Consider the following 21,255-nt stretch of genomic DNA (forward strand, 5'->3'; position numbering starts at 1 on the left):
GGTCACCGACAGACACCTGCCCACACCCCATACATAGGTGACTGATATGCACCTGCCCACACTGCATAGGTGACCGACATCCACTTGCCTGCACCACATACATAGGTGACTGACAGACACCTGCCTTATGGTAACAGTGGGCTGTGTTGTAGAGAAAATTTGTGCATTTAGGAAACGCCAGTCTTTTCTAATAGCAAGCAGGCCCTTCCCCTCCTTGTAAAAGGAAGGGGTCTCTGTTTCTAAGGCAGAGGGACGTGCTGGAGCAGACTGTGCTGGGGAAGGTTTGGGGGGCTGGTGGTGGGTTTTTGTGTGAACAATTGTGTTATGAGCAGTTGAATTCTTGAAGATCTTGTGCTGGGCTGTGCTGCTCGCTGGCTTCTCCGGCTGTGTGAGCTATTGACGGGTTAGAGTAGTGGAATTTTGAGAATAGACTGGGAGCTGGATTGGTGAGGATTGGATGGCAAAGATAAAACACAGAATGGCTGTTAAGATTTGGGACATAATTTGCATAAGAAGAGATGGTGATTTAAACTAGGGTACAGCATGGAGATGCCTCCAAAAGTAAATATAGAACTGTCATATGAACAAAGAGTCACACTCCTGAATGTGCAGCCAGTAGAGAAGCCACATGTCAAGTATACACCTCATTTTTGTTCCTGCAGTATTATGTACACTAGCCAGGAAATGGGAGCAACCTAAGTGTCCAGCTGATGAATGGATAAAGGAAATGCAGTGAATCTGCACACACAGAGAGCTGTTCACCCACAGCAAAAGTGCAGTCTTGTTATGTGCAGCGACACTGAAGATTGCTAGATGAATGGGAATAAACCAGATGTCCAGTTTCTGGCATTGGATTTCACCTCCATGACGTCACTCGTGTAGATGTTCTGAGAAGGTGGCTGTCACAGAAGCTGGGAGTAGAATAGGGGCTGCCATATAGGCCGGATGGGGGGGGGAAGTGTGCTGTGCACAGGTGATTGCAGAGAGCAGTGTGCTGTGCACAGGTGATTGCAGAGAGCAGTGTGCTGTGCACAGGTGATTTCAGAGGGCCGTAGTGAGGTGTGTTTTCCAGAAAGTTAGATGCAATGAACTTGAATGTTTTCACCATGAATCTTGGAAGAGATGAGCATGGTTAACATGATGGAGATGTCATATCACACATATGTGCTGGTATGCTCTAAGTGTTGTACAGTTTTTGTATTTTTTGTAACAGTTAAAAGTTGATTTTGGCAGTGGGAAGATGGCAGGAAGGGGTGGACAAGAGACATGTGACAAGAAATCAGACTGGTGGCTCCAGGAAGGAAAGAAATAAAGGCAAAGTGGAGCTGACTAGGCTTCCCAAGCCGAGGTGCATGGATGAGTAGGAGGTTTGGGAGGAATACAGTTTGCTTTTAGATTTTCTGAATCCAAGGTTCATGTGACATGTCTCTACCAAGTTTGTTGGAGCTGGGGGAGATGGAAGACATCACAGAGGTAAAGTTTGAAGGAGCGAAGGAACTCACGGCCATTGGCATAATGAGACAATGATTATGGCCAAGACTCCACATGGGTCCTTGTGTTGAGGGGACGACAGGAAGAATGAAAATGAAGGTAGCATAATTAGTCAAAAGTAGTATGGAGACATGGCTAAATGGTAGAGCCCTGAACTAGCACGTACAAGGAAGGCCCACTCTCTACCCCCCCACCCCATAAAGGGACAGTTAAAACAAGGTCGGCAGAGTATGGCATGATAGAACCCACAGGGGAGACCCATGTCCTCCTGGATCACTCCAGAGAATGTATGTAAATAGCAAAGACAACATCCTCCCACCTGTGGTCCAGACGTGGCCCTGAGGTGTCATATTGGGTCTTCTCACAAGAGCCTATGTGATGGCACCCCTCTCAAGGAGCTCACGTGGAGGGAGGTACGGGATTGATTGTTGAAGCTTCAGAGTTGCAAAGCTCCAGACTGGGCCTCAAACCCACTTGAGCTGCTTAGGTCCGAGCTCCTCAGCACAGTGAGCGCGAGGAGAGGGAGTCTCAGTAGGCTCATCTGAGGGGTTAGGGATGAGGGAAACTTTAAGGAGACAGATTGTTGAAGACTAGAACAAGTTAGAAGATGTGGACTCTGGAGAAAGGAAGAGGAAAAGGAATATGTAAGTTTGTCTGTGTTTGGTACAAACTGGAAGTGGGGGCAGCACACTCTTGACCTGCTCATCTGAGTTTGCATGAATCCATCCCAGAGTATCCCCGGCCTCCCCGTACATTCTCCTGCATGGACCTGTGCAGATGTACAGCAGCCGAGGACAGATGTGGTCTGCGCCTGAGCATCTCCACAACACCTTTTCCAGCAGATGAGCTATCAGAGTGGGATCTGCTTTACACACTATCTAAAATTCCAACAGATAGTTGATATCTTTAGATACTACAGGTACTTTCAGTCTCGGATAGCTTAGTAGGTGGCTAAGCAAGTGCATTCTTAATAGGTCTGATCTGCTGGTGGCTCAGAACAAGTTAGAGTAAGCCCGCCACAGCCCCACAGTTTGTACTGGGAGCACTGAGTGACATGTTCCTTTTGTCAGGAATTGAATCATGAGGAGAGACGGAAGGACACACACTGTCGTAGATGGTGCCTCTGAGATCCTGGGATTTGACTTCTGGGACAGTTTGGACCCTAGAGCTCCTCTCTGTTTCCCTGGAGCTTTGCTTTGGTCTGTATAGAACCTTTCACCTGCTGGCTTAGATGGTTGTGCTTGGCACAGCAGTGACTCCTAGGGCTGTCTACAGCAAACAGAGACCGTGATTGGCGTTGATCCACCTTGAAAAGTGAAAGCTTCTAATAAACCAACTGCCCACTGTATTTTAGAGTCCATTAGAGGGGATGAGTGTTAGTAAGACTAGGTGTGTCTTTTGAGTCCTAAACTCTGCCGCATGTGCAAAATCCCTGGCTTGTATCTGGCGCCGAGTTTGTACCTTATGCCGCTTTCATCTTGGACCGTGTTGGGAAGTTGGAGTGGTGGTTAGCTGTGATAAGGGGACATGCTACACTGCCTCTATCCCTTGTTCACTTGCTGGTTTGTTTGAGTGGAGAATGCCAAGAAGGTTTTCCTAAAGGCCTGCTGGTCAGGAGGCCTTCTTAGAGCAGACACAGGAAGAGCATATGCCAGTGAGGACCCCACACCCGTGCCTACCAGGGTGGCAGAAATGAACTCCGTGGGCTATTTACAAAGAAAGGAGGAGGAGGAACATGAATGGGGGAGGGCTTGTATAGGGTTGGAGAGCAGACCTGTGAGGTATTGGTTATGTGTGAATATGATCCAAATGTAGTGTATATATTCTATTCATGTATGGAATTCCCCGAGAATAAATATATTTTATAAATTAGAGTGTGAATGCACACAATGCAAGTGACAGCAAGACTCCAAGGAAGAGAGAGCCAAGAAGTGACTGGTGAGTGGTTGTTGGTCGTGCTCCTGGGGAATCCACTCGGGTCCTCATGCTTACAACCATTGTAATGCTTTCCTCTTTCGAGCAGATAGTTAGCATAGAAGGGCAGAAGTTGTAAATGTTATTGGTGAACAGCAAACATACTTTCTTATTCATTTAATTTTGTGCCCGCACACATATGTCTCATGTGTGTGTGTGTGTGTGTGTGTAGGTCACGGGACAACTAGTGAGATATGTCATAGCACCATGTGGTGTCTGGCTGCTGAACCAGGTTTTCAGGTTTAGTGGCAAAGTGCCTTTAACAACTGACATCCAGACTGGGTGTACTGTCCGCCTGTACTACGTGTGCTATGATACTACACCTGTAGTGGGCACGTGCACTAAGAGATGGTTCACATTTGCAAGCCGGGCAAGGGCCTGCAGATTTAAACACATAAAGACACACAGACACAGATAGAGACCCGGGTCATCCTTGAAACAAGAATGCTCTCTTTAATGTACTCCAGGGATGCTTATATATAGGGATCCTTAACTGATAGCCACGCCCCAGCTCCTGGGATTTTCAGCTGTAAACCCCACCAGAAACCACTCCCCTGCCATCAGGAACTCATGAGGGTGTCATGCTCAGTCAGAGCAACTGCAGGCTGCTCAGAACAGAGGAAGACAAGTTGTTTACAGGAAATTCAGGGTCTGGTGGTCTGCAGTCCTCAACAACTGGGAGTCATTCCTATAAAGTAAATGTTGACTCTCTTCTTGACCTGTGCTCTATTTTATAAATATGAGCTGTGAGCAGTATGTCTTTCATGTGTATTATACCTAGCTATTTTGAAATTGTGTTTAAATTTTATAGCCCAGTTAAAGGCTTTTAACGAGTGCCTGGCTCTTCTCTCATTGTTAGCGTCTGTTATTTAGACAACGTAAAGATTTCTGCGACAGGCTGTCCTGGACCACCAGCCCCCACATCATAACACAGAAACTTAGTATTGGTTGTGAACGCTCGGCGATAGCTTAGACTTGTCCCACTGGCTCTTTTTACTTAATTTAACCTCTTTCTGTTCATCTGTTTTGCCTCAGGGCTTTTTACCTTTCTTTCATTCTGTGTGTCCCACATTTCTGCTTTCTCCTGTCTGTCTGTCTAGCCCCTCGTGTCTCCCTCCTTTTCTTCCTTGTTCTCTCTTCTCCTGCACCCTAGGTTTCTCCTTCTACTTATTCTCTCTGCCCCTCAGCCCCACATGTCCCTTTTTTGCCTAGCTATTGGCCATCCAGCTTTTTATTAGATCTATCAGGTGCCTTAGGCAGGCAAGGTGAAACAAATGTCACACATCCTTACATTGTTAAGCAAATACATCATAAACAAATGTAGCACACCCTTACATAGTTAAAGTAATATTACACAACAGATCTTATCCTTCTTTCGCCTTGTATCTTAACCTCACCCATCATTTCTCTTCAGCATCCTTAGTAGCACCCCTCTTAGTTCTGAATTTTTTTTTTGTAGGCAGAAGTTTCTGTCCTGCCAGCCAATTCCCAAATAACTGGCACAGAGACTCAATATTAATTTCAAAAGCTTGGCCAATCGCTCAGGCTTTTTACTAACTAGCTTTTACAACTTAAATTAACCCATTCCTGTTAATATATGTCCTCCAGCATGTCTTGTTCCTCTGTGTCTCCTAGCAGCTTCACTGACTCCACCCTTCTCCCTCCTATACTTCCCTCCTGGCTATCAGCTTGTCAGTTCTCTATTAACCAATGAAAGTAATATATATTCACAGTATACAAAAGGATTATTCCAAAGCATTTCCCCCTTTTTTGTCTAATTAAAAATAAAGGTTCTAATCATTGCATAGCAAAACTATATATAATAAAGCAGTTATTAAGTAAAATTACAGTTACAATATTCAATTCATTTGTATTTGGCAAATTTATAGAAAATACTCCATTATTTATCTTATTTTTATGACTCTGAAGTTTCATGCCTAGTTTACCTTTTATCATAACTAAGGAGAAAACTTTTATGACTATCTAGTTTTCAATTCCATCAAAGACCCCAGAAGACTGAAATGTTACCTAATGACAGGGACATCTTGCTGTCTGGACAATCACCCTAGGTTTTGGCCCATAGACCTAGTATATTGCACAGACATTTCTGAGAACCAGGGAAGCTTGAAGGACTGTCCTACCTTGTCTTGACAAAGTTTGGCAGTCACTTTTTTTTTTTTTTTTTTTGGTCCTGCTGGTTCAGTTTGTACATTATACTGTCAGCAGTTGAGGCAAGGGCAGTTTTTTGCCCAAATGGCTAGCTTTGGTATAAAGAAATAAACTCTATATGGAGTTTCTTTGATGCCCATCATTTTCTTTGAAGTAGATTTGTGCTGTTAGGAGCAGACATGTCGAAAACCTTAGGTTATTAAACATATTAAATGACATCCATATTCTGTAGGTCTTTGAAGTGTTTGAAGACTAACTTTTTAAATATATCTGTGTATGACCTTGAAAACATACCTAACATCACTGTAAATTTGACTATTATAGATGAGTCATTATTAATGTGTATTTCTTAATTATATATTACATTTTAAATGAACTGCATAAGCATAATATCCCAAACAAGTAGAAATATACAGACAGCATAATAGAAATAACTTTAAATTTGTACCAATAAATTAAAATCTATACCAATGTAAGATATTTTGAGATTAACGGTTGTTTTTTGGATTGAAGTAGATTCAATAATTTATCCTTTTCCCCATCATTTTTACATCATATCCCCTTTCTTCCTTTAGAAAGAGGTCTCTGAATTTAACTCCTTTGTTTAGCACTTTTTTTTTTACAATGACCCATAACAATTTGTAACTCACCCTCCTAAACAATGGCAAACATTTATAATCCATTGAACAATTGGTAACCAGCCCCTCATGTCCCATCTCTTGGGAATGTGGCGTCTTCTCTAGACTACTTCCTGTTGTCCATGGGCACTGGCATCTTTGGGGGAATCTTGAGAAAATTAGGATAATTGTTAACTCTTGACTGGAGTATTCCGTGAGGCTCCATCATCTCAGTCAACAGCCTTGAAACTGTTCTGGATTCTGGATCACCTGGACCATCCATTTTTGTTGGTGTCCGGTCCCCTTCTTCTGAAAATACATAAACTTTTAAAGGTAACATACATATCCATATTAATACATTAAGAATACACTTTCCATTGTACACAAGTCAGTGATTTCTTGTTTTATGTTTGAGCAGCTAATATATACATCATGGGTCTTGTAGTCCAAATAGGTTTATTTCTTTTATGTCTGTAGTTATGATTTTAGGAAGTCTTTCTTGATAAAATTGGATTTTCTTTAATCTGGAATATTGAATCCACAGCTTCTCATTTCCCATGGAAATAAAAGTGTAACCTCTCCCTCAAAGTAAAACCTCTTTTGGCCTAAATTTTGAAGTCAAGATATTTTACAATATATAGGTTGGTTGAATATAGCAGTTTTTATAATCCAGTGTCTTTTAGCAGCCAAAAAATTCAAAGACAACATAATAACATACAGAATCTAGACTTTCTGTGTATTTTCCATCTTATGTGGCTCATTTCTTTTATATTACTTTACTCCCTTTTAATAACTTTATTTTAAAGCTATGTATATATAGTGAGAGTTTATACCTTTTTCCTCCTGAGCTTATTATTAAACACACTCTAACCCGTTGAGAGGTTTTTCCATCTGAATCTGTCTTAACTGCACTATCTGTGATCTTTTCTGTCTGCATGAAGGAAACCCCAAATCCACTGTGCAGCGTGCTGGAGGGACTTGCATTGGTAGGTAGCTCAAGCCCTCAGGCAGTGGTTGGGAGACGCACCACTGAGGGGAACCCGCCATGCATCTTAGCTCATGGTGTGGTGGCAGCTTCCAGGAGACACGTCTCTGTTGTGTGACCTGCATGAGAGACACAAGACTCGGCTCCTTTTGTGTGTTTCTAGAACGCTTTCTAAGCTTTCTCAGGTTTTATGTGGATCTTTCATTCCCAATGGTGGGCGCCACTCTGTTTTCTTTTCCCAGTTTGACATCCGAGAAAAAGGAGATCCTTGTCTTCCTGAGTCAGGCTCTTTCAGTGTGATGATCTCTGGCTCCATCCATCTACTTGAAGAAAGCCAATTTCATTCTTTATTTCTGAGTAGAACTCCATATGTGAGGTTTGTTCCCATGTTTTGCCAAATGTTAAGTCATTCAGTTTCCACAACAACCCATTTCTCCAGTATCCCTGGTGTTTGGATGAACAACTTGCCAGGCTCACAGCAAGGAAGAGGTAGAACATGAAGTTTCCAGGGTGTTGGAGGCCACGTTAGCTTGTAAGGATTTGTACCTACTCATGTTAACAAGCTTATAGTACCAGGATTTTGGTTTGTTTTAATGAGGCTACCAAGGTCTTCCGTGCTATGTTGAGCTTCTCAGCTGCATCAGTTCTGAGGAGTGGCTACATTGTTCTTTGCGCTGTTTAACATGCAAACATGTTTAGCCCTGGCTAACTCCCCTCCAGAGTTTTAGAGTTAAGTAGATATTAACTCCTGAAATTTACAGAGGTGAATCTGTGCCCTAGGAAAACACGGCAACTCATGCTTGGTTCTATCTGTTCATATTTAAATGAGACGGAACGTGAGAATGCCATGCATTGCTGAGTTTTTGATAGGCTCATTTCATGTATCAGCCTGTGTAGTTTTCTGTAACTCAATAAAGTAGGTAGGTTGGAAGTGTGTGCTGTATGCAGGCCCTTAGATGTGTACTTATTGAGGATAAATATGTACATATATGAAACATAACTTTACATTTTTTTGTTACATTACATGAAATAATGTTTGTGAGCTTCTAACTTTTTAAAAGCTATCTGCATAGTGTGCCATTTTTGGTCAGATTGTGAGCATTTTCCCACAGTAGTTCTTACTGATTTTATATATACTACCTTTTACATTTTGTTTTCAAGTCTTACCTTAGCATTTTGATCACATATAAATATGTGAATATGTAATTTGAATATGATAAAACATAATAGTTATTATTTATATGTGCATAAAATTTTATGCTTTTTTTTCACCCTAGGACTTTTTCAATGCTGGTATGATCTATAGGTTGCCTTTGTGTTTGTGTATGCACAGGTATATATGTGTATATACATACATGTATGTGCATATGTGTTCTAAAAATGAGGAATTGCAGACTTCTGATGTTGGAGCCTGCTGCGACAGAAATCAGCAGGGGCGTACCTGGGAGGAGGCCCTTAGGCTAAAAAAAAGTTAGACTGAGAGAAATTGAGGCAGAAAACACAGGGTAGATTCGAGGGAGGACTGCCAGCTTACTCTGGCCAGTCTTGAGTTTATTTCAGAGCTTGCTTATGTACAAAAGCAGAAAGAAGCACAGGCAGTCAGTGTCTGACCACAGGACCATTCCTGGCCTGAGTGAGCAGCCTCCTCTCATGCATGTGTTTGCTGCTCAGAAGCAACCTCACTTCTCTCTTGATGTTCCTGAGGTTTGGCGTCAGCAGTATTCTTCCTACTAGATAGAGTCTTCTTTTCTCATGGGCACAGTGCTTTTCCCATGGGCTAATCAGAAGTCTCTCACAGCCCTCAAGGTTATTGGAAAAGCAGAGTAGGCAACTTTGAACACAAATGACAAAAGTCAGACTGGACTTCAGAGGGAAACCGAGTCACATATGGACTCTCACCTGATGTAAATTCTGTGAAAGTGAACGTTAATGACCTCTCCCCTGCTGTCATCACACAAAAATGCACATGAACGGTTCAGTCATTCTCTTCAGCAGGTGCTCGGCAGGTTGCTAGATGAGAGCCGAGTGAATGTTGGTTTGTAGGCCAATGGAGTTTGATCATTTATTTCTGTAGACTCATACACCAGTAAAATACTTTAAAAATTGTTTTGTGTCTGTTGGCACCTGAGTGCTTAGGCTCCCCTCGGGCTTGATACTGATACTGTTTTATATACACACATGCGAAAATGAGAATTTTCCTGCTTCTTTTCACATCCACCAGGTTCTTAGTCCATTACCCATCTCATTCATTGACTTACTGGCTTTATTTGTTACAGGGTAGCACGCGACATGTGCAGATGGAGTTCCTAAGTGGAGGGCCTCCTCCTGGAACCAAGGGGAAGATGATGTCATGGCTCAGTAGTCTCTGCTTGCTGGCCTTTAGTTTCCTAGTTGTCACACTGTGTCTGTGCTGTTTTACCTGAGAATCAGTCCTCAGTCCTCGGAGATTGGGTGTTACATAGCCTGCTGGCTTGTCTGTCTGGTTTCTGTTCACTTTTCTCGTATCTGGTTATCTGCCTCTTATTCCAGGAGCCATCTTTGTTTTGGGTGTCTCCCCACCCCTTGCTGTTTTGCCCCACTCTCTCTACTTGTCACTCACAGCTTGCAGTGGTTTGAGTCTGACTCCTCAAGTCCATGGCTTGGGAAACTCCCTCTGCAGTGCAGCGGAGTTGAGAGGACTCTGCTCAGTGAGAGGCCTGTAGCCGTGGAGTACACCTTAGTTAATGCACCTCTTCCCTCACACTCTCTTCTTCGCTCCCCGTTCTCCCACTTTACTGTGCTCTTGCCCTCCTACTAAAGGGCGACCACAAGGAGACCTCACCAGACATAACTCCTTGATCTTGCTAGGACTACCATGCTCGTTGATCTAAGAATCCTGTGCATTCCTGTCCATCATCGGGGTTTAGTGCACAGCCACTGCAGTAGCATTTGCTCTGATCTCTTCTTGCATCTGATTCCTTTTTTGGTCCCAGGTGACCTTCCTTTCCTTCCTTTTTCCTTCTTCATCTGCAGGAACCAGTGGGTGTGACTTGTGCTAGCAGCTTCAGAAGTTCCCCTTGAGCAGAGTGCACTCTGGCTGAGCAGCTTCTTCTGGGTTATGAGAAAAAAACTGGCTGTGGAGAGGTGAGGCAGGGAGCCTTGTCCCTCCTCTTGGGCTCTCTGCCTGTGGAAGGTGTGTGGTCCCGTGATGGGACCGCGGTAGATCAGGAGAGACAGGCATACCTGCTTTTCTCAGTGGCTGCTGCCATCAGCCTCTCTAGGTTTGCCCATGTTTACTGTGCCATATCGATGAAGAGGAAGGAAACCTTTGCCTCTGAGCACCGAGGAGAGTAAAGTTTTGTTAAAACTAGAAATTTATCACTGTGCACTAGTGAGCATTCATGTCCGGGAAAATGTACAATAATTTGTGGATTTTAGCTTGTTCAGTTCAGAATTCCATCTTACCCTACTCTTTATAGCTTTAAATCAATTTCAGGACATACATAGCTTGTCCCCACTGGTCATATATTAGGCACCATCAGAACAGAGCATGGTGAAATGAGTATTTCCCGGGTAATTTCTGTGTTGTAATGGGCTATGCGGGGTAAAATACTGGCATGCACACATTTGTTTAAAAGCTCTTAAGACTGCGTGTTTTGGGATTTAGAATCTTTTAAGTTAAAAGGTAACATGGAATACATATTGTGTAGTACGTACGTTAGGTGGGAAGGTGTGAGCACGGTGAAAATGAACCTTCTCACTGAGTGAGAAAATAAGGAAGTGACCTGGGATTAGGCTAGGCACTCAGACTTGGTTTAGGAATTGTTAGTAGCAGAGCATGGATTGTCTTAAAATGTATGAAACGTCGAGGTTAGAAAGGAATTAATTGTGAGTTGTGGTAAAAAGTAAGCAAAAGAGGCAGATTTCTGTGGGATGGTTTGAGGAAACGTGGCTTTTCCCTGGGTCTGACTCGGAGGAGCTGAACTCCTGATGAACACCTATTTGGTGACTAAATCATGGCAGGTGAGTACGTTTGTGAGGATGAGGGGGCATTGTTGTTGTAAGCTGAGGTGCCAGCCTGAATGGAGCCGGGAGGACGGTCTGAGCGTCCTTCTGTGTATGTGCCATTGTAGTCTCGTCTGAGTAGAACTGTGGGAGGTTCTGGTAGGTGGGTGAGGTCAGGACCCGCTACGGATGTGTAGTGTAGATATGGAGAGGACCCGCCAAAGGGCCACACCACCTGTGTTGGACTGGATTCTGGCTGTGTTTCTTTAGAGGGTCTCTTAGTAATTAGCATGTACGCAGTTTGCACACATGTACACCGTTTGCACACATGTACATACCTGTTGGAAGCAGACAACAGTAAGGAAGAAGTCAGGGCTGACTTCTTGGCATAATGGTCCTCATTAAAGGGGGCCTCTTGAAGAAGCCGCTGGTGGAGCTGTACTGGTCGTTTGGCATGTTGGTTACATCTTCAGCTGTCTGATTGCTGTGCTTCTGTGAACACGTGTGCTCCTGGATGAAAGGCGTGCTCTGTCTCTTGTTTAGTTAGTCTGCAGCCTTTAAGAACAGTGTGAGAAGAAGCAGAAAATGCCCTAAGACTTGATTATTAACCTGCCATTTCCAACCTGCCTTTGTACAGGACTTACTTAAGTTTTATTAAAAAGAGGAAAAACTGTGTTGAGGAGCTGTAATTCTTCTTTGCAGCTTTTATTATGCATTAGCAATTAACTCTAGTTCTCACAAGGTTGATGAATTTGAACTTGATCAATTATCTGATAGTAGTTACAAGCACAGAGTGACTATCTTTGCTGAGGTGACACCCTTATTTCATCTCTGTATTTCAGGCACTTTCCATAAATGCTTGCATTTGTTTGACTTCAGAATGTGACTTGCTCTCTTGACTCTGTCATTGAGGTCAAACTACTTACACTGAGTAGTGCTGAGCAAATCCTGGGGTGTTGAAAGCCCTCAGGTGTGCCTTCTGGGAGTAGGAAGGGAGCAGGCTCAGTCTTCCCGCTGTAGATTTGAATGTTCTAATTCTTGCTTCTTAGCAGATTCCTTTGTTTTTTTTCTAGTTCTTGGCACAGCTATGCTATCCCCCCCGCCCTTAGTGTCTCTATTCCTTCTTAGGGAGGGGTTCTCTGCTGCTGGGATTGGCACTGCCTTGATAAATGTGTCTAGACTTGGGCTAGTTCTGCCTTCCTGGCTCCAATGGGACATTGAGAGAGAAGGGGCATCAGTCTTTGTGCTAAGGCTGTCATACTATAGGATCATACAGTGTACAATTTATACACAGAAGTGATCTCCCCTACATCCCTGGGAGCTAGAGCTCCAGTATAAAGTCACTGACATGGCTTATGTCTTCTGTGGGTTTTTCCTTGACTGTAGGTGACCTTTTTGTACTTGTATCTTGGTGTGATCTGCTCCCCACCACTGTCTGTTTCCCGATACATTTCTTCTAATGATGTAAGCCATGTTGACTGGGGCCACCTGATAGACTGTTTCAAATTAATACACCTTTTAAAAGCCTTCTGTCTTAACACGGATGCTGGAGAAATGGCCTAGTGGTTAAGAGTACTGACTGCTTACCAGAGGTCTTGGGTTTGATACCTAGAATGCATATGGTAACTCAACGGTAACTCCAGTTCCAGGGAACCAGGTGTTCTTTCCTGGCCTGTTTGGCTACTGCATGCATATTGTATACACGTATATGTGTAGGCAAAACAGCCATAAAAAATAAAAATAGCAGTAAAAAAAATTAAACAGTTAGAAATTAAAAGTTTAACATGTAAATGCTTGTTTTTCACAATTGATTCTGTAACCAGTGCCCCCCCCCCCCCGAACACCTTGTACACACAATTTGAGAACCTAGGAAAATGAGTAAGGGTCGGGCAGTGGTGGTGCACACTTTATCCCACGCCAGGGAGGCAGAGGCAGACGGATCTCTGTAAGTTTGAGGCCAGACTGGTCTACAGAGTGAGTTCCAGAAAAACTAGGGCTGTTACACAGAGAAACCTTGTGTGGAAAAAAAAAATAAAAATAAAAAAGAAAATGAGTTAGGAAGGGCTAGGGATATAGTTTGATGGTATAGCCCTTGCCTAGCATGCTTGCAGGCTTACATTCAATTCTCAGTATTGTCAGGAAGAAAAAGAAGAATAAAAAAGGAAACCATTGGTGTGGTTATGAGGGCTCTGTGATTAAAGTACTTACTGTGTAGGCCTGGGACCCGAGTTCAGATCCTCTGCACCCATACCCACATAGAATCAGAGTATGGTGCCATGTGCCTGTGATCACAGTGCTATGGGATGCTGACAGTCTGTGTAACTGGAGGTTTCTCTCCCGCCAGCCAGTTCCTGAATTACAAACTATTTGACCTATTAGCTCAGGCTTATCGTTAACTAGCTCTTACAACTTAAATCAACCCATTTCTGTTATTCTATATTTTCCCACAAGACTCATGCCTTGTTACCTCACATCTTGCCTGGTTCTATTCTGTCCAGCTATTGGCCAAATCAACTTACTTTTCAAAAATTACTAATGGTAATAAAATATATTCACAGCATACAGAAAGGTATCCCACATTATCTCCCCTTTGCTGTCTAATTAAAAAGGAAGGTTTTAACTTTAACATCGTAAAATCATATATAACAAAACAGGTATCAAGCAAGAACTACAGTTATAATAGTCTGTATTTGGCAAAAAGTCTGTTCATAATGGTGAGATGTAGGTTCAGAGAGAAAACACTGGGGTAGAGAAGCAGTTGAGGCCAAGACACTTGCATGTCAGCCTCTGGCTTCCATACGTGCTCACATGCACCTAAGCCAAAGAAGAATAAATGGCGAAGGAAAAAAAAATACTGATTTTGACTATGAGTGTGAAAGCTTTTGTGTGAAGTGTGCTGCGATTTGTAGGATGTGTTCACATCATCTGCTTCCCATCCTAGCATGACACAGGAATGCTGCCCGTGTTCCCAGATAGACCACCCAGAAGCCAGAGTTTCCTGACTCACTTGTGTCTATATAGCTCTGCACCCAGACCTTTAGACTCTGCACTGGCCGCCATGTGCAGAGAGGTTACAGATCCCATGACCTTTGGTGATTGGATTTTTGTGTTCTGGAAGTTTGGGCTGTTAGAGGCACTTCTTTGGCAGTCAGTGTGTTCTTGTTAGCGCCAGCATTTGTAGTGCAGAAAAGCAAATATACAGTCAGAAAGCTGTTTCTCTGAAAATAAGGAGATAAAGCCCCGTTCCTGCTGTGTGTTATTTGGTAGGAGGCTTTTCAAGCATAGATGTAGTAAGTTTACCTTAGTGAGCTCCATGCTCCAGTAGTTACTTGACTTTTGCAAGGCTTCATCTGTTATCCCTTTTTTCCTCTTAAAACATCTTGCACACAAGGTACTTACAACTTTTAAAGTGTGCAGCTTTGAGATGGATCTCTTTCCCAACGTGATTGCCCATCGGAGTTTTCTGATCCCTTCCAAGTGTTACTTAGCAATTGGTTTGTGCATGTGCAAATCCACATGAAGGACTTGCCCAACACATCCTCAACACATGGAGTTACACTTGGGTAACTTTTGCCGTTGTCTCTTGTACTGAAGGATGCATGGTTTTCCGGTTTCAGTGGAGAGTGAATGCATCAAGTTGAGTTATTTATTCATTTGGGTGGAGTATATGGCAACTCTGTTGTTTAAAAACAGATTCAGGGTTATATGTACTAATCTCTGTATTAGTAAAAGGTCTGAAACATCCCAGGAAAAAGCACAGAAGGAAAGCATAGACGTGCATCTATAGAGACTTCACGGGGCTTTATTTCAGGGCTCTCTTAGACTTGTGCTTGACACCGACTTTGGGCACTTTTATCCACATGGAATTCTGCTTTATGAGCAGTTTTCCAGTCATAACTCACACATGCAAAGCTGATATACCACTCTGATGAACATTTGGTTTTGTCAGATATTTTTACAGTCTACATGAAGGAATGCTGCAGTTACGAGTTATCAGAGATTTTTGAATGCAGCTGTTTGACAACTTTTAAAATACCATGGTCTTATAACTTGCTAACATTTTGTTTCTCTCTCAATAGGTATAAATGACCAAGGATTGTACAGAGTTGTGGGGGTGAGTTCAAAGGTCCAGAGACTTCTGAGTATGTTGATGGGTATGCCTTTTTAATCATTTTTCCATGCATTAATTGTTTATGCTCACTCACTTTGCAATTTAATATTTCACAGTTGTCTCTTGTGTACTTATGAATACATTCTTCTCCTGTACCACGTAACTGGATGCATTGTGTCCTCGGCCAAGGCCGAGTGTTTGCATCAGCTGAGGCCATCCCTATCCCTGTTACTTACTAAGCAATGAAGGCAGAAGAGTGTAGCTCATAGGCAGGTGCCTCTCACCATTGCCTTTCACAGTAGAGTAGCCGTCAGGCCTCTGCGATCTGCATGGCTTCCACACTGCCGGTCCGTGATCTTGACAGTACACTTGGTTAAGCAAGGCCACAGGGACTCGCATTGGCCATGGAGGCCCGTGTCTCGGGATTCCTTGTTTGCAGTCCCCAGCAGGCTCTTCTCCATCTGTGCCGATGACACAATGTTCCTGGCATCACAGGCTGGAGGAAGCCCAGACAGTCTGTGACTGATAAAGCTCTTTTGCATTATGTGTGGCTGTCAGTTCAGTGCAACCTGCAAGACGCTTCCTGTCTCCCCTACCCCACAGCAGGCTGCCGTTGAGGGTGATCATAGCTCATCAGCCTGGAGGGTCTGGCTACCAAACCAATCTGCCATCTTGGCCTTGCTATATAATATATCTATATATATATATAGATATCGATATTTTATTCTAATTAGTCAACACTAACAATGCCCTCAGGTGTGCTCAGGAATTCATTTAGATCTGTCTGTATTGAAAGCTCAGTTTTGAAGGTATAATATAAACTAAGATGAACAAAGCCAGCTGGCACATTACGGAGAGCGCAGCTTGCCGGGCTTTCTGTGAAGCAGAGGTTTCATGAGCAAGCACTTTTCAAGCTATGAGCCACAGGGAAAATTGCCCACCTTTACTTGGAGAGCTTTGTTAGAATATATTCGCTTTCACGGGCTGTTTCCATCTTTTGCCTCTCTGGTTAAACCTGGGTGTGCAGTTCTGGCAGATACAGTTTCCTTTTCGCTGTTAGTGGGCTCCAGATTAAACAGCCAGGTTGCCAGTGGTGCAGTAGCAGCTGGAAGAATTTACTGGGCGCACAGCATCTGCTTTTACTTAACTTTAAAATTAGAAACACCAGCTTGGTGTTCCAGTGCTTAGAACTGGCCGATGATGTTGTTATCAGAATGCATTTAGGCTAGAGGGCACATTTTGGTGGTGAATTGGCCAGAAGGATGCTGGCGTAATTTTGATGACGTCTTTGTTTGTGCTCAAGGAAACATTGAACGAGTCTATTTCTGTGGTCACCCCAAGTTAAGTTGTCTTGAAGTTTGCTCTTAGTCTCACAAGTATACTTACAGTATTGTAACTCTAACGTTAGTTTCTCTGCTCTTGGAAAAATCTCAAGACAGCCTTTATTACAGGTTATTTTAATAAAGCCCTCAAAAATTCATGACCCGAGAGGTCTGCAAGATGGCCAAGAGGGTCAAGTGTGTGCTGCCCCCGCGAGAAGACCCGAGTTTAGTTCCAAATGCCGACATAGACGTTATGCGGCTGCAGACACTTGGGACTCCAGTGCTGCCTTGCGGGAGAGACAGGAAGGTCCCAGGGGCTTGCTGGGCAGTCTAGCCAAACAGTGAGCCTGAGCTTCCATGACGAGATGCTCAGTGTCAGCCTCTGACCCCCGAATGCGCATACGTGTCCTTCTCCATGCACGTGTCTAAGCACACTGATCAGTTTACCATTTTCTTGAGGTATTCTTTTCATTTTGATTAAATATTCAGAATTCAGTCATTTAATACCATTTTAAAAAGCATTTCAATAACCGTGCACACATACCCCGCACATGTTGTTGCTTTAATTTTTTCTTTACATTGTGTTAAGGTTATATCCTAAAGGGAGAAGGACATGAGCCTGCCAAATGCTTCATTTCTTCCAAAAGCCAATCAGCCTTACAAGTAATATGTTCATTTCAAATTTGAAAAATTTTCAGAGCACATTTTATTGGCAATGGAATTTTCTTCATGAAAAATGAGAACTAATTGAATTTTTAAGCTTCCTGGAAGTAGTTCCAACCCATTTTATGTTTTTAGAAGAGGCCTGTGTTTACTTGATTTGTCTGGTTCTTGAAACAAACCTGTTTATATTTTTTTAAATAAAAATGATTGCCAGTTTTACATGAAATTTTATCATTTCAGTTTCAAATGTTTTAAGTATTCTTCAAATACTGAGATACAAATGTTTGTGGTTCCCAAGGCTTGAATATGTTTTGTCTCTTGTATGTTGTCCCCACTTGTTCCTTCCTCTGGTATTCTTCCCTTTCCTGTTTCAGATTAATAGATAAAACTCCCCACCCTCCTTCTCCTTTCCCTACTACCTCCCCAACTTCTCCTCCTTCCCATGCTCCCCCCACTCACTCTTCTTCCCCTTTCCCTACTACCTCCCCAACTTCTCCTCCTTCCCATGCTCCCCCCACTCACTCTTCTTCCCCTTTCCCTACTACCTCCCCAACTTCTCCTCCTTCCCATGCTCCCCCACTCACTCTTCTTCCCCTTTCCCTACTACCTCCTCAAATTTTCCTCCTTCCCATCCTTTCCTCATGCTCTTCCCCCCTCCTCTTCTGCCACCAGGAGATGTCAGTTGACAGAAACTTCTCAGGACATTTCCCCTTCTCTAGGCCAGGTTCAGGAGGCCGCCCTTCCTTTCTGGGAATTGGTTTTTTTTCCTAGTCCTCCTTCCCTAGGGATCAGCAGGTGGTGTCTGCTGACTTTCCAGCTCTCCCCAGCCTTCCCTGGAGCCTGCTCAGTGACCCTTCTCCTGTGTGGAAGCCACTTCCCTTTCCTGTCCCTTTGCTGTTTGTAGGTCAGGGCACATAGCAATCTGGGAGGCAGACAGTTTTTCTTCTTTTCTTTCTGTTTTTTAGTATTAGAAACTTTTAGCTGATGAGGAAGGCAAGGAAAAATGACAGGTGCATCTTGGAGAATCAGTCCCAATTCTTAGTGAGGTGGTCGTGTAAAGATGAATCACAATAGTTAGAGCAGAGTAGAACTGGGCCGTGCTCATAATCTTCCTTCTTCCCCATTAGAATGAAGCAAGAACAAAGCCAGGGGGATTCTGGGAAAAATGTGTTTATGCATATGTGATTTGGTGGACTTTGGTATTTGTCTGCCCAGTGTGCAAAAGTTTGGGTGGTTTTATTTCTTTTTAGACACAGAACCATAGCAAACAAACATAACAGAATATAAAATTTAAAATATTTTCTTGTTTACTTTGTTGGGCAATTTTTTTACATAGATTGAGCAAAGTGAGCAATGCCGCTGGAAACATGATTTTTGGTGATAAAGCATATTTATAAAAACTGTACTTTTTGCTTCTTCAAGTATATATATATATATATATGTATATATATATATATATGTATATATATAAAGGAATTGACCCACATCCATGTTGGTCTGTAGAAGTGATGCTTTGTGGTGAGCATGGGGTGCATCCTTCCAGCTTCACAGGAATGACTAGTGCTTGTGCAATAAGGAAACATTCATAGTATCAGAGATGCCAGCTTTTTAAGTCTGTGCTTGTTAGTTTAGGCTTTTAACTAATGAGTTAGTTTGTACTTTGGTGAGGAAGGAAACACAAGTCCCCTTCACTTACACTAGAACACACATTCTAAATGAAAACTCTAAACATATTTTAGGTGTGAATCCTAAGTAAATTAACAAATTCCACATGGCTCGCTGATTGCAAAGGACTGCCAGGTATGATTGAGTTATTTGAAAACAGTGAACATTTAATAGATGATTAATTATATAGACATACAGTCATTAACTTCTGATATGACAGCTGTTTTTGTTCTGTGAATTTAGAAGGATGGCTCAGTTTTCCATGGAAAGAATATGAATCTCAAAATACAGGCTGATAATTTGGTAGAAAGTAGAAAATAAAAGAGTTCCTTTAGAAGCCCCTTGGATCTTAAAATCCTGATTTGCTTGCAGCAAGTTTATTAAAAATGTTATCTGACTTGTATGTTAAAATGGGATTTAAATAATTGATTTAATGAGAAACAGAATATTCAGTTACAGAAGTAATTGGTTGGCAAAGCTGTTAGGACAGAATTATTTGGTCCTAGTTATAGAGGATTGCATCTTTAATCAGGGTGCTTAATTTGATTTCTCGAACATGTCTGTGGCTTGTCTGACAGGCTCAGTAACAAATGGGTTCTGGATCGCAGGGGCTGATCAGAATGTAATCGGTGTCAGTTGTCATTGCTGTAGTTTATTGCATATTGCTGGCAGTTGCTGTAATCGAGACATGCTGGAGTGCCTAAAGAGTCTCCAGACCTTTGAGTAATTGGCTTCGTATGTGTGATGTTGTGGCTGTAAAGCAGCCATCACTTCCTGTTTTGCTTCCTGAAAGTTTGAGTCCAACATGAATAGTCATCCTTCTGATGCATCCTGCCCATGCCTGCAGCTTTTCAGGCAGCATGCTCAGCTAAGGTGGTGGTCCCACTTTGACAGCCTTTCCTTTTAGTGCTTTTAAAAAGGAACGACCAACAAGACACTTTTCCTGGCAGAGACAAATGTGGTGTAAGTCAGGAGGAAATCAGGAGATGAGCAGTTCTTTGTTGTAGTTGATGCCTTATTCTGGAATGCGGGAGACAGTCTTCCAGAAGTTGCTGTCTTCTGACTTTAGGAGTTTGGGAAACCAGATAGATTTCTAGTGGTGGTTTCTGCCTCCTTCCTTTTGGGAAAGTATCACCATGGGATGCCCTTGCTTTTAATGACTTCTGCTGCTTTTTAATAATTCATGTAACTCTGCCCATGTCCTTGATTTGTTGACATGCTCACCCTAGTTTATTGGGAGGTTTACTGTGCTTAGATCTCCTTGGTGTAGATGTGGATCTGAAACTCAGTTAGATTTGGGACTCCTTGCTTGAGATGGCTCAGTGTTTCAGACTGGTGCAGCATTAAAGCTCAGCTGTGGAAGACCCAGGCTGTGGGCTGTGCTGGGAATGCTGGCCCAGATGGGCAAGAGTGGCACCATCCTCAGAATGTTTGCCTTTCCTGTTGTCCTGTCATTTTCTTTTAACCTGGATTAAATATGGCAAACTTTTCCTCCCTTCCCCCTTCCTTCCTTCCTTCCTTCCTTCCTTCCTTCCTTCCTTCCTTCCTTCCTTCCTCCCTCCCTCCCTCCCTCCCTCCCTCCCTCCCTCCCTCCCTCCCTCCCTTCTTCCCTCCCTTCTTCCCTCCCTTCTTTCCTTTTTCTTCCTTCCTGTACTTGCATACTTTTTCTTTAGAACACTAGTTTTTTTCTAAAACAGAGCATTTGGAAATAAAATATCAGCAACACACTTTTAGGACAAAGCTAGTTTAATTGATAGCGAATGCTGAGTGCTGCCAGAGGCAGCTAGTGTTCCGGATAGGTAAATGGATTGCAGTGCTGGAATGAGGGGTTACTGACAGACATCCTTTTGTTTAAGGATTTAAGTGAAATCTTAAGTGATTTTGTTTTTACTTTATGTCTTCATTGCAAATAATTTTTTAACTAATACAAAGAAATAAAAATTATATGTTAATGTACTAACATGGTATATTGACACATTTACATTTGAGCTCTGTTGTGTTTCCATTTGAGTTTATCATGTGTTGGACACCCACTGATTTTCCCTTCATGGTGACAGTTTCTTATGTGAGAGCACAGGGAATAGTATCAGTGCCGTCGGAGACAAACCTTACCCATTCTGCTGATGGCACCACATGCTCCAGGCTGTCACTGTCTGCATCCCCTGAGCTGGCTTTGTTAGACTGCCATGCCTTGTTTCATTTATCTGCACCTGTGGTCTGTATTTTAGATCCTTTTGCTTTGATCTCTCCTGTAGACTTCTAACGTTCTAGAAA

The 21,255-nt window shown here is 42.8% G+C and overlaps 1 protein-coding gene across 3 annotated transcripts in view; it reads left to right on the forward strand.

Annotated features, from left to right (window-relative positions):
* Nucleotides 1-21,255, forward strand: part of Arhgap10 (Rho GTPase activating protein 10) — a 254,919-nt gene that overhangs the window by 146,826 nt on the left and 86,838 nt on the right. For all 3 annotated transcript variants that reach the window (XM_042054222.1, XM_038312528.1, XM_038312529.1), the window contains exon 14: nucleotides 15,300-15,374. In XM_042054222.1, coding sequence (XP_041910156.1) covers nucleotides 15,300-15,374 — 75 coding nt within the window. The remainder of the gene's footprint in view (nucleotides 1-15,299; nucleotides 15,375-21,255) is intronic.

The sequence above is a fragment of the Arvicola amphibius genome, chromosome 15 (assembly GCF_903992535.2).
Source record: "Arvicola amphibius chromosome 15, mArvAmp1.2, whole genome shotgun sequence".
In the NCBI taxonomy this organism is placed as follows: domain Eukaryota; kingdom Metazoa; phylum Chordata; class Mammalia; order Rodentia; family Cricetidae; genus Arvicola; species Arvicola amphibius.